Below are 13,809 nucleotides of genomic sequence, written 5' to 3'. Positions count from 1 at the left end.
GTTTTTAGGAAATCACACTAAGTCTCTAGAGATAAGGTGGCATTGTGCCTGCAACTTACTCTCAAATGTTTCAGGAAAAAAGTAAATGTGTGTGTTGGCCCACATGGGTGTGAAGTGTGTGTGTGTTTGCACACACATGGAGGGAGAAAGGATGAATGATAAAGCAAAGTAGTTAGTTGTTCACATTTGGCCAATCTTGAACGGCATAGAACTCTGTACCATTTTCCCCACATTTTTGCAAGTCTTATATTATTTCAAAATAAGAGTTAAAAAAACCGGCTAGGCGCCGTGGCTCATGCCTGTAATTCCAGCACTTTGGGAAGCTGAGGTGGGTGGATCACCTAAGGTCAGGAGTTCAAGACCAGCCTGTCCAACATGGTGAAACCCTGTCTCTACTGAAAATACAAAAACAGAGTGAGCCTCTATCTTTAAAAAAATAAAAATAAATAAAAAATAAATCTCCACACTTGGAGTACTTCTGGGCCTCTTGGGTGCAGTCTGCTCCAAATTCAAGTTCTAATGTTGGGTTTCCAAAGAGGCTGAGCTCTCTGCTTCTTTCAAGCCAGATTCTCCAAATTCCCCTCACCTGGCTAAACAGACAATATGTCTTCCTCTCCTGGTGAGGTCTCCTGGTGACCTGGCAGGTCATATCTATATCTACTCCCTATTTTTCATGTAGAAGCTTGCTTTCCTCTTTGATATCTCACTGGGTTCCACTTTTTCTCTCTACTACAAGAGCCAAAGGCTGGGTTTATCCATTGCAACGTGTATCAGTCAGGATCTGTGCAGTAGGTCATGCCGCACTAACAAACTGCCCCTGAAGTTCAGCTTACTTAACTTTGTTGATAACTTGTGAGTTGATTTCTCACTCATGCCACATATCCAGCATGGCAAGTGAGGGCATATCTGTGTTCACTGTAGTTATTTAGGAGCCCTGGGTGATGGAGGCTCCATGTTGTCTCATGCTTCTAAAATCACCACAGCAGATGAAAATGAGTGGTGCATTACTCACTGACTTTGAAAAGTTTTTCCTTTCCTTTTTCCTGCCCTTTCCTGTCCTCTCCTTCTCCTTCCTTCCTCTCTCTTTCTTTCTTTCTTTCTCTGTCTTATACAGGGTCTCGTTCTGTTGCCTATGCTGGAGTGCAGTACCTCCATCTTACTGCAACCTCTGCCCCCCGGGTTCAAGTGGTTCTCCTGCCTCAGCCTCCCGAGTAACTGGGATCACAGGCATGCACCACCAAACCCGGCTAATTTTTGTATTTTTAGTGGAGACAGGGTTTCACCATGTTGGACAGGCTGGTCTTGAACTCCTGGCTGCAGGTGATCCGTCTCCCTCCGCCTCCCAAAGTGCTGGGATTACAGGTGTGAGCCACTGCGCTCGGTCATAGCGTTTATTTTCAAAAGAGACAAGAGTGATTTCCACTCACATTTCATTCACCCTAAAGTTCAGTCCTACATTGTGTTTGTGAGAAGGAGAGATAGAAATGCATTTGTCACAGCCCTGATGATTGCTGCAGTACTAATGCTCAGCAGTTAACCTGATTTTGATAGTGAAACTTAGCAGTGCAGCAAAAGAGGCCTGCCTATAAGAAGCAAGGACGTTGAGGGCCACCAGAGCCCAAGTTAGAATTACAGATTGGCCAAGCATTGTCTGAGCGTCTCCTCCTCTGAGAGGCTGCCCTGACCTGCTCTGTGCTCCCACCATGACCTGCACGGACTTCTGTCTTCCCACCCTAGCATGCTTTCACTCTTTATTTTCTCGTGATTTTCTGCCTTGTTAGGTAGATGAATTTTACATGCACCACAGATGTTTACTGCATGCACCTATCAATAGAAGGCACCTATTATTTGCAATAGAAGGCACTGCACTAGGTTCTGGGATATAAGAACAAATAAGACATTGGTTCTGCCCTCGTGGCATTTCCTGGCCTGCCATGAAGACAGAGAGGAAAACAGACATTTTACATTGAGAGGGTAGAGCTCAGCACAGCTGACCTATTTGGGAAGCAAGAGGGGTGGCGAGAGGAGGGAGGACGTGGGAGGCAGCTGTTCTGCACCGCACTGGACACTCACCGTCCAGGTTCTCCATCCGTCGTTCTCGCCAGTCAGGAAGAGGGCCCATGATGTGCAGCGTGCCAGTGGTGAGATTAGAAGTCAGGGTTTAGAGGCTACCGATGCATCCTGTTTTTGCAAACAAGAAATTCTACTTACATTTAAGTAACACTTCATAATTCAGGTGCCCCTGGAAATCATGGCTCGTTTTACAAATGAGGACAGTAAGGCTGGTAACTTGTTGGGGTCCTTAAAAGTCCCAACTACACCATGTAGAACTCAGGGTCCTGATTCCCAGTCCAGCACACTTTCCAGTAATCCATCCTGCCTGGACCTTGTTTGAGACCCTACCTGCCTGAAGGTCCTACAGTCTTCAGAAGAGTTTACATTCACTTTCATGATAGGTGTGGGGAAGAGTCACATCGATTTAATCACAGTCCTTGGTTAGGATGAGCCAAGTGGATGTGTAAGATCCTCCTTTTCTCTGGCTTGCTGTTGGATAATTATAAGGATGAACAACGCACAATAAAAGTGACTTTTCAGGGGGTACCATCTATACTTGACATCCCAGCTACTAAGCAGATGCTTGCTGACTCACAGCTGCCGCTGTAGCCAGCCCTGCATGGTGATGTCATTGCTGTGGGATACAGGAAGATGGGAGGGGGAAGAAGAGCCTGGGGTCCTGCTTCTCTTGCCAGGATTCATTTGTCTGCTACAACTTGCAGCCAAGGAAAGGATGCTGAGTCTCTGGGGCCAACACGTGGAAATGCTGTGGCTGCAGGCCAACCTTATCTTTTCCATTTTCTGAGGTTTGGAGAGAGTTCTGGCTCATGCTAGCCTCCCATTGATTAAATGAGATAATGTATGTAGAGGCCTTGGCACATAGTNAAAAAAAAAAAATAAATAAAAATAATAATAATAATAATAATAATAATAATGGTGTGTCCATGCTCATTTCCTGATGCTGATCATTATACTGTGATTATGCAAGACGATGTCCTTGTTTTAGGAAATCACACTAAGTCTCTAGAGATAAGGTGGCATTGTGCCTGCAACTTACTCTCAAATGTTTCAGGAAAAAAGTAAATGTGTGTGTTGGCCCACATGGGTGTGAAGTGTGTGTGTGTTTGCACACACATGGAGGGAGAAAGGATGAATGATAAAGCAAAGTAGTTAGTTGTTCACATTTGGCCAATCTTGAACGGCATAGAACTCTGTACCATTTTCCCCACATTTTGCAAGTCTTATATTATTTCAAAATAAGAGTTAAAAAAACCGGCTAGGCGCCGTGGCTCATGCCTGTAATTCCAGCACTTTGGGAAGCTGAGGTGGGTGGATCACCTAAGGTCAGGAGTTCAAGACCAGCCTGTCCAACATGGTGAAACCCTGTCTCTACTGAAAATACAAAACAGAGTGAGCCTCTATCTTTAAAAAAATAAAATAAATAAAAAATAAATCTCCACACTTGGAGTACTTCTGGGCCTCTTGGGTGCAGTCTGCTCCAAATTCAAGTTCTAATGTTGGGTTTCCAAAGAGGCTGAGCTCTCTGCTTCTTTCAAGCCAGATTCTCCAAATTCCCCTCACCTGGCTAAACAGACAATATGTCTTCCTCTCCTGGTGAGGTCTCCTGGTGACCTGGCAGGTCATATCTATATCTACTCCCTATTTTCATGTAGAAGCTTGCTTTCCTCTTTGATATCTCACTGGGTTCCACTTTTCTCTCTACTACAAGAGCCAAAGGCTGGGTTTATCCATTGCAACGTGTATCAGTCAGGATCTGTGCAGTAGGTCATGCCGCACTAACAAACTGCCCCTGAAGTTCAGCTTACTTAACTTTGTTGATAACTTGTGAGTTGATTTCTCACTCATGCCACATATCCAGCATGGCAAGTGAGGGCATATCTGTGTTCACTGTAGTTATTTAGGAGCCCTGGGTGATGGAGGCTCCATGTTGTCTCATGCTTCTAAAATCACCACAGCAGATGAAAATGAGTGGTGCATTACTCACTGACTTTGAAAAGTTTTCCTTTCCTTTTCCTGCCCTTTCCTGTCCTCTCCTTCTCCTTCCTTCCTCTCTCTTTCTTTCTTTCTTTCTCTGTCTTATACAGGGTCTCGTTCTGTTGCCTATGCTGGAGTGCAGTACCTCCATCTTACTGCAACCTCTGCCCCCCGGGTTCAAGTGGTTCTCCTGCCTCAGCCTCCCGAGTAACTGGGATCACAGGCATGCACCACCAAACCCGGCTAATTTTGTATTTTAGTGGAGACAGGGTTTCACCATGTTGGACAGGCTGGTCTTGAACTCCTGGCTGCAGGTGATCCGTCTCCCTCCGCCTCCCAAAGTGCTGGGATTACAGGTGTGAGCCACTGCGCTCGGTCATAGCGTTTATTTTCAAAAGAGACAAGAGTGATTTCCACTCACATTTCATTCACCCTAAAGTTCAGTCCTACATTGTGTTTGTGAGAAGGAGAGATAGAAATGCATTTGTCACAGCCCTGATGATTGCTGCAGTACTAATGCTCAGCAGTTAACCTGATTTTGATAGTGAAACTTAGCAGTGCAGCAAAAGAGGCCTGCCTATAAGAAGCAAGGACGTTGAGGGCCACCAGAGCCCAAGTTAGAATTACAGATTGGCCAAGCATTGTCTGAGCGTCTCCTCCTCTGAGAGGCTGCCCTGACCTGCTCTGTGCTCCCACCATGACCTGCACGGACTTCTGTCTTCCCACCCTAGCATGCTTTCACTCTTTATTTTCTCGTGATTTTCTGCCTTGTTAGGTAGATGAATTTTACATGCACCACAGATGTTTACTGCATGCACCTATCAATAGAAGGCACCTATTATTTGCAATAGAAGGCACTGCACTAGGTTCTGGGATATAAGAACAAATAAGACATTGGTTCTGCCCTCGTGGCATTTCCTGGCCTGCCATGAAGACAGAGAGGAAAACAGACATTTTACATTGAGAGGGTAGAGCTCAGCACAGCTGACCTATTTGGGAAGCAAGAGGGGTGGCGAGAGGAGGGAGGACGTGGGAGGCAGCTGTTCTGCACCGCACTGGACACTCACCGTCCAGGTTCTCCATCCGTCGTTCTCGCCAGTCAGGAAGAGGGCCCATGATGTGCAGCGTGCCAGTGGTGAGATTAGAAGTCAGGGTTTAGAGGCTACCGATGCATCCTGTTTTGCAAACAAGAAATTCTACTTACATTTAAGTAACACTTCATAATTCAGGTGCCCCTGGAAATCATGGCTCGTTTTACAAATGAGGACAGTAAGGCTGGTAACTTGTTGGGGTCCTTAAAAGTCCCAACTACACCATGTAGAACTCAGGGTCCTGATTCCCAGTCCAGCACACTTTCCAGTAATCCATCCTGCCTGGACCTTGTTTGAGACCCTACCTGCCTGAAGGTCCTACAGTCTTCAGAAGAGTTTACATTCACTTTCATGATAGGTGTGGGGAAGAGTCACATCGATTTAATCACAGTCCTTGGTTAGGATGAGCCAAGTGGATGTGTAAGATCCTCCTTTTCTCTGGCTTGCTGTTGGATAATTATAAGGATGAACAACGCACAATAAAAGTGACTTTTCAGGGGTACCATCTATACTTGACATCCCAGCTACTAAGCAGATGCTTGCTGACTCACAGCTGCCGCTGTAGCCAGCCCTGCATGGTGATGTCATTGCTGTGGGATACAGGAAGATGGGAGGGGAAGAAGAGCCTGGGGTCCTGCTTCTCTTGCCAGGATTCATTTGTCTGCTACAACTTGCAGCCAAGGAAAGGATGCTGAGTCTCTGGGGCCAACACGTGGAAATGCTGTGGCTGCAGGCCAACCTTATCTTTTCCATTTTCTGAGGTTTGGAGAGAGTTCTGGCTCATGCTAGCCTCCCATTGATTAAATGAGATAATGTATGTAGAGGCCTTGGCACATAGTACATGGCCAATAAATGGTAATCTGCGGTAATAGTAATAATTACAGTAATAATGGCCTTAATTCCTATAGTAATAAATAATTTAATAATCATAGTAATAATAAATATGATAATATAATAATCAGTGGTGTGGGGAGAGTAGTGCATTGGGAGGGAGGCTCCCCGTGGGAAAGAGCTGTATCAGTGATGCAAGAAAATAAAAAGCAGACTGTGTGGGAATGCGTTGTACTCTCCCCACAGTTTGCTGGCAAGCTAAAACTGCTCTAAAAAGTAAAGTCATTTATTATATATACATATATTTTATTTTATTTTATTTTTTGAGATGGAGTTTCACTCTGTCGCCCAGGCTGGAGTGCGGTAGAGTGATCTCCGCTCACTGCAAGCTCCGCCTCCCATGTTCATGCCCTTCTCCTGCCTCAGCCTCCTGAGTAGCTGGGACTACAGGCGCCCGCCGCCACGCCCGGCTAATTTTTTGTATTTTTAGTGGAGATACGGTTTCACCGTGTTAGCCAGGATGTCTCGATCTCCCTTCCTTGTGGATCCGCCTATCTCAAGCCTCCCAAAGTGTAATTTTTTTTTTTTTTTTTTTGAGGCAGAGTCCGCTCTGTTGGCCGCTGGAGTGCAGTGGTGCCATCTTGCTCACTGCAATCCGCCTCCCAGGTTCCAAGCGATTCTCTGCCTCAAGTCTCCTGAGGAGCTGGGATTACAGTGCCCGCCACCACACCCGGCTAATTTTTTGTATGTTATAGAGATAGGGGATTCACCATCGTTGGCCAGGCCTGGTCTTGAACTTTTGGACCTTGGTGACTGCTCGCACCCTCAGCCTTCCCCAAAGGGCTGGATTACAGCGTGAGCCACCCGCACCTGGCCCAGTTTTTTGTTTTTGTTTTTTTTTTTTTTTTTTTTTTAATGAAAGAGAGAACAAAATCCCAGACTGATGATTAGTTGGTATTACTGTGTTTCAGTTCTCTAAAGACAATGCACCTCCTTTTTGCATGTACCAGGTGGACCAGCTTCTACCATTTTTAAATGGCCTCATTGGCTGTGCAGATACTCAAATGAGTCACATGTTAATGAAGAAGTAAAGTTTGCTGGTAGGATGATAGCTCCAGTGTCTCTTTATTTACCACTGGGTGTTGAATGCTGGTGAAACTGACCCAGGACACGGCTGGGTGCAGAAGCTGTAGGTCTTGGGCTCTCTGTGGTCTCTCCACAGAGCTAAGCAGCCACATCATCTCCACTCAGCATGGCTGCAGTGGGTATGTTGGCTGCGAGCAGCCCCTGGGAGGGTGCCCACCACGCCTCATGCCTAGTGAGAGCTCTCCAGATCCACAGACCAGGGCAAATCTTGTCCAGACATTGCCAATGGATTGGCTTCCTTTCCTTTGCCTGATGCAAGGTTCTCTTTTCTTCGAGTAGGAAAATGCCCAGATAATCAGAGAAGTGGAAGTGGACAAGGTCTCCATGCTCTCCAGGGAGCAGGTGGAGGCCATCAAGCAGCTCTGGCAAGATCCAGGCATCCAGGAGTGTTATGACAGAAGGAGGGAGTACCAGCTGTCGGACTCTGCCAAATAGTGAGTACAGAGCCCAGCCTGGCTGCCCACGGTGCTTTCAGGCAAGCTCGGCCACACTTCAAAGAAGCTTCTCGCTGAACGCTGCTGAAATGCGGTGCACAGCGGCAGCGCTACCTGCCTCTGCTTTTCCATATCTCTCCTGACCTCTTGGTGCCATCTCACCACCTCCTAAAGCCCTCAGTCAGTCTGTGGATCGCAGACCTCTCTTCCTGCCGACACCCACCTGCTCTCGCTGTGTTCTGAGCCTGTCGTTTTCAGTGAGAGATTCAATCAAATCTGAGGTCCCTTAAGTGGGACTGATCTCTTTTGGAGTGCTGAAATTACCTGATTTAAACAAGAAATACCCTAGCTTTTGGCTTCTACTTCTCTCCTCTCTATATTCCTCTGCCTTTCTGGTTTCCCCGTCAGAAGACAGCCGGTCCAATTGCCCTAAAATCCTAAGTCAAGTTTAGAGCAGCGGGTCCATTGACCCATCAGCTGCTGATCTGGTGCTGCTCTCTAGTGGCACAGGTAGGCTGTGCTCCCAGCACACACAGGAAGCTCAATCGTTTGTTTATTGGCCGCCTGTGAAGGCCTACACACTGTATTTTGGACCCATACAGCTCAACTTTTAATTCATTAATCCTTGAAGGTAAGCAGATTTCTATTTAGATGTCCTGGCATGCAAGCTGTCCCATAGAGATGACAGATTTTCACTTTCTTAGGCATTTCCTGTTCACATCTGTAATCCCAGGGATTTGGAAGGCAGAGGTGGGAGAATCGCTTGAAACCAGGAATTCGAGACTAGCCTGAGCAGCAGAGCAGACCCCGTCTCTGCAAAAAATACAAAAATTAGCTGGGCATGGTGGCCTGTGCCTGTAATCCCAGCTACTCGGGAGGTTGAGGCGGGAGGATGTCTTGAGCCTAGGAGGTTAAGGTTACAGTGAGCCTTGATTGCACCACTGCAATATAGCCTGAGTGACAGAGTGAGACTCTGTCTCAAAAAAAAGAAAATTTAAATAAATAAATACATAAATAATATCCCAGGGCAGTGCCTCCTCAGTCTGGTCACTGGGCAATAGTTTGATATGGGTCCTTCTTAAAGTAGCAATAACTCCTGCTTCTGCAGCTCAGCTCTTTCTCACGTGTCCCATATCATCTTCCATCCTCTGAAGACTCAGAAATCTCTTCCCCAGATCTACCTCCTTCCCTTTGGGTACCACTGTCACCCTCGGAGCAGGCATTGAGCTGGACAAGTTATTGGGCAGGAGAGGAAGCCAGAAGTGTCACCTCCTGTGGTTTCAATGGCCTTTCTTTGGTGTTTATCCCGGGCTGAGAGTTTAATGTCATTAATCCAGGTTGGCACAGCTAATCTAAGTACAGGAATGTTTAGGTGCAGCAAAAAAGCATCAAGGCAGGAAAATAAACCCCAGTAAGGTGTTAGATCAGCATAGAGAGGTGGAAGAAGGAAAGAGTGCCGTGGAGGAGGGCTTGCCTTTGACACCTCAAGGAGCCAGGAATAGGCACGACATTCCTGAGCCATAGCTGAGGTGGCCTGAGTTAGCTGCCTCTGTGAAGTCCTGGGGGTTGGCTAGGGCTCTTGATGTAGATCCATTTGGAGAAGACCCACCAGACCTGCTACAGAATTCAATGTAACCCTGAAAACCACGGGGGCAAGGCCACTGACATGGAGGAGGGGCATGGCTAGGGTGGTGGTCAGAACTGTCACAGAGAAAACAGCCTCTCCTAAACCCAGTTGCCCAACCTTCCAAACCGGCAGGACTCAAGGCACTTACTCATTTTCTCCATCTGAGCCAGCGGTTTTCAATCCCTTAGCTAGAGGTGTCTGCTTGCGATGCGCCAGGCACTGTGGTAAGGGCTGCAGGTATTAAACAATCAATGCTCTCTGCTCTCAGAGAATGTACAGTCTGGTGGAGCAAGTCAGGTATAAATCAAATAAATACACATCAAAGTACAGCAGAAACAGTGATAAGCCCTGGGACTGTATCTGGGCAGGGAGGTGGATTATGGAAGGCTGCCCCAGTGCTTGGCTTCTGGAGCTGAAGGCATGTGGTGAACAGGGTTTGCCTGTGACCTCTTGGTTAGCCTCCATGTGAACCTGTTCAGCCCCTGATCCTGTGCTGGGACAGAGCAGGGCTGATCTCAGCTTGCAGGGGGCTCTGCATCTCCAACTCTTTTGTTAGCTAGGGCCTGAGTTACAGTTATTTTACCTAAAAATGTCTTTTAGAAAGGCCTTAAAGTTGTTGTTTTTTTAAAAAAGGATTATCTTATTTTACTACAGAAAGAAAAAAAAATGTTTTAAGCTCAGGGCTTCAATATATGGCCAAAAATAAGTTAAGGCAAGTTTTGGGTTATTTTAGGAGATGTATAGTTTCCCAGTGTCTTCAACAGGAAAACTTTTTCTTGTTGCTGTTGTTTTGAATTTCTCCTCAGCCTGTTTTACATCTGTGTATTTTCTTAGAAACTCTATTTAGTTCATTGAGCAAAGCTTTGGAGAAGAGCATCTCCATTATATAATGTTCTTGGACAAGGGTGAGTGGGAGGGAGAAGGGCCTCTGGAGGGAGGATGACAGATGGGGCGTTGGAGAGAGCCATTTCCAACATCCTGGTCCTTCCAACCTCACTGTCTCCCTCGCTGGTCAAATAGAAGCGATGGAGCTTAGAACCCATGAGCAGGAGATGGAGTACTCTGCAGATGTCCCAGAAGGCTCATGAAAGTCCTTCTGACCCATATTGTCTTCCAAACAGTCGTAGGAAGGATGGAGAAGCCTGGCCTGGCGCTGGCTCTTAGGAAAGTCATTGATGGAATTCATGTGTCTGTGTGGGGCTCACTGTGAGTGGGGGGTGACTTCCTTTGAGTAGGATGGACATTTCTCCCTTCTCTAAAAGGAGACTCAGTTCCTCGTTCTCTGATATAGTTACCTGACTGACATCGACCGCATCGCCACACCATCATTTGTGCCGACACAACAAGATGTGCTTCGCGTCCGAGTGCCCACCACCGGCATCATCGAGTATCCGTTTGACTTGGAAAACATCATCTTTCGGTAAGTCTGTCTCCCTGATGTACCATGAAGAATCCACCCAGGCTTGGAAGTCCCCAGATGGATTCTTAAACATGTTATTGCTAAGCAGGGATTATATCTCTTAGGACAGAGTGACCCTCTCTGCTCAGGGTATTTAGAACTATGGTAGATCTCAACCCTAGAATGGAGAGGAAGTCACCTTCCTATTACCCTTGGAGAAGAAGGGTTTCCTTACTGGAACCTGGAATGATTCTTATGTGTAACACACACACACACACACACACACACACACACACAAATGTATACTTCTGTATCCCACAAATTGAATATAGTGATTATCGATGTCTTTTCCTTAAGGATGAATAATATTTCCTTTCTCCTCTATTTTCTCCTCCAAGATTTATCCTTAGAAAATTAAAACTATGAAGAATAATATCTACAAACTAACAGCTGTGTAAAAATGTCTGCATTTCTACTTACAAATATAGAAAATACTTTTAGGATGACTTCAGTGAATCTTCACTGCATTTAGTTATGGTAAAAAGTGAATAATATAGGGCATATATGTAGTACTGCACATTTCAAAGCACTTTTATATCCACTATTTCCTTTGTTCTTCCTAAAAATTATCACACATGATTTTCTAGTTGAGACAACACACCAGTCCTCCCACATCCGGGTCCTGTCTGATCCCCAGTTATAGCTCAGTGCTTCTTTATCCAGAATTGCTGTGTTTGGGGAGCCCTCAGGTCCAGCCCCTCAAAAATGTCCCGCATCTATAATAGCATATCCCTGATTTTAATAGTAGCTCCCTGTGCCTGTGTGCCCATGAATTTCTCTAGGCCTTTTCACAATTAACTGCTTTTTGCCATGTCCAAAACCTCTTAGAGAGAGGCTCCCAAGGGTTTTGTTTATTTGTTTTGTTTTAGAAAAGACTTTTATTTCTTCTAAGTTTATCCTTCTTGGACTGTGAAGAATGGGTTTTGCATTACTTTCTAGAGTCTGCTGAATGGGTTTAACATCATCCACCAGTGAAATCTATTACTTTACAACTCAGAGCACCTCTCCCAGTGGGATATTTCTGGCTGAAAAATTCTGATCTTTGAAATTGAGGCCTTTATAGAATGGCTTCTTCAAGGTCAGCCTTTTGACAGTTGGAACGTCCTGTTTCCAGATGGTTCCCTGCTGTGATAGCCAGCCACGAACACGTCATTGTGGGAGTGGTCGCACCTCCAGGACATGGTTTAAGGACAGGATTGAATTTTTCATTTTCCTTCCTGCACTTTTCTGGACAACAGTTCTGGGTGGTTGGCCTGTGGGCCACCTAAGCACGTCGACCCAGTGTCTTCAGGGACTGGTGTGTGTGTGGTGGGGCGGTGAGGTAGGGGTGGGTGAGGGTGACTTGGCAGCTGTATCTGGTCCATTATGTATTTTCTTTGGCTCACTTGGTATTATTAAAAATCGTTTGAGCTAACACATTGGATACTTGTTTCTCCTGAAAAGGCAGAGGCTGTGGTCATGGTGAGCCTGCGTTTTGTTCTGCAGCGCTTGGCTGTAGGTACGCGGCAGGCTTCCCTGCAGACAGGGCCCGTAGCTGTTGTGCCGTGTATGTTTTAATACTTTGGGGAGCCCACTTGCCTCATTCCCATAAACTGCCTGATTCCTGGAGCATTTGAGCTCGTGATCCCTGGGCTGCGAGTTGCTGACATTTTTCCCAAAGACACAGATAGAGGCTTTGGATTTCTGTGCTGGACAGAGGACACTTGTAGGTTTTTATAGGGAACAAGAGGTGGCATCCAGGGAATGCAGAAAGGATTTACGGTTAAGTAGAGGAGCCATGAAAACAGAATAGGCTCAGGTCCTGATCCAGCCTGGGGGACCCGGAAGACAGCTGGCCACTCTGTCCCTCTTGTGTCTGGTATCCAGGGACTCTGCAGTGGTCGCCACAGAACCCAAGTGGATGTTTGCGTTTTCTGCCTGGACACTGGTTAGCTTCCTAACCAGCAGGCTCCCCAAGTCACCTCTGCATGTCTTCAGAAATGTCATTTACATTCTCTGCCTTCTTTGCCAGGAAACATCCAGTGGTCCCTCATTGCTTAAAGCAGCAGCATCAAACATTTTAAAACTTAGGACGTCTTTTCTTAGAAATTATTGAGGACCCCAAAGAGCGCTGGTTTCCATGCTATAATAATTCACTTCCTTTTCCCCCAAAGTGTCATGTATTCCAACCTTTGAAGGATCTGTGTTTCTACACGACAGGATGGTGGATGTTGGTGGCCAACGATCGGAAAGACGGAAATGGATTCACTGCTTTGAGAGTGTCACCTCCATTATTTTCTTGGTTGCTCTGAGCGAATATGACCAGGTCCTGGCTGAGTGTGACAATGAGGTACGCTAGGCGGGAAGTTTGGGTAGCTGTGGAAGCCAGAGCCCTATTCTGTGGTTTCTAAGAAGTCAGGAAATAGACCCTTGTCATTAGGTTAAACAGTCTTGTAGCGGCCGGGCGCGGTGGCTCAAGCCTGTAATCCCAGCACTTTGGGAGGCCGAGACGGGCGGATCACGAGGTCAGGAGATCGAGACCATCCTGGCTAACATGGTGAAACCCCGTCTCTACTAAAAAATACAAAAAACTAGCCGGGTGAGGTGGCAGGCGCCTGTAGTCACAGCTACTTGGGAGGCTGAGGCAGGAGAATGGCATGAACCTGGGAGGCGGAGCTTGCAGTGAGCTGAGATCCGGCCACTGCACTCCAGCTCGGGCGACAGAGCGAGACTCCATCTCACAAAAAGAAAAAAAAAAAAAAACATCTTGCTACTCAAAGTGTGACCTGTGGACCAGTGGCACAGGCATCACTGGGATGGCTTGTTAGAAATGCAAGCTTACTGAATCAACCCCAACCAACTACATCAGAATCTACATTTTAACAAGACCCCAGGTAATTCAAATATGTATGAAAGGCTGAGAATCATGGGCCTGGAACCCGAGTTCTAAACTTGAATGCACACTGGAGTTCGCCGAGGGACTTAACGAAAACCTGGTGCCTGAGTCCAACCCCAGAGATTCTGATTGAATTGGTGGTGAAGGGGGCCTGAGTGGGGGGAATTTTAAAAAGCACCCCAGGTGAATCCACTGTGCTGTGAAGGTTGGAACCTATTCAAAAGCCTAGGTTCTCATCCTTGGTGGCAGAGTGGAATCTCTTGGTGTTTTACAAATGCCATCTCTTGGACCGAACA

General features: G+C 46.4%; 1 protein-coding gene across 1 annotated transcript in view; it reads left to right on the top strand.

Moving 5' to 3' along the window:
* Positions 1 to 13,809, top strand: part of GNA14 (G protein subunit alpha 14) — a 228,761-nt gene that overhangs the window by 209,939 nt on the left and 5,013 nt on the right. The window contains exons 3-5 of the mRNA XM_017892770.1: positions 7,398 to 7,552; positions 10,471 to 10,599; positions 12,838 to 12,967. Coding sequence (XP_017748259.1) covers positions 7,398 to 7,552; positions 10,471 to 10,599; positions 12,838 to 12,967 — 414 coding nt within the window. The remainder of the gene's footprint in view (positions 1 to 7,397; positions 7,553 to 10,470; positions 10,600 to 12,837; positions 12,968 to 13,809) is intronic.

This window comes from Rhinopithecus bieti, unplaced genomic scaffold, assembly GCF_001698545.2.
Source record: "Rhinopithecus bieti isolate Rb0 unplaced genomic scaffold, ASM169854v2 scaffold_19708, whole genome shotgun sequence".
Taxonomy (NCBI): domain Eukaryota; kingdom Metazoa; phylum Chordata; class Mammalia; order Primates; family Cercopithecidae; genus Rhinopithecus; species Rhinopithecus bieti.
This window is presented reverse-complemented; position numbering and strand designations above follow the sequence as displayed.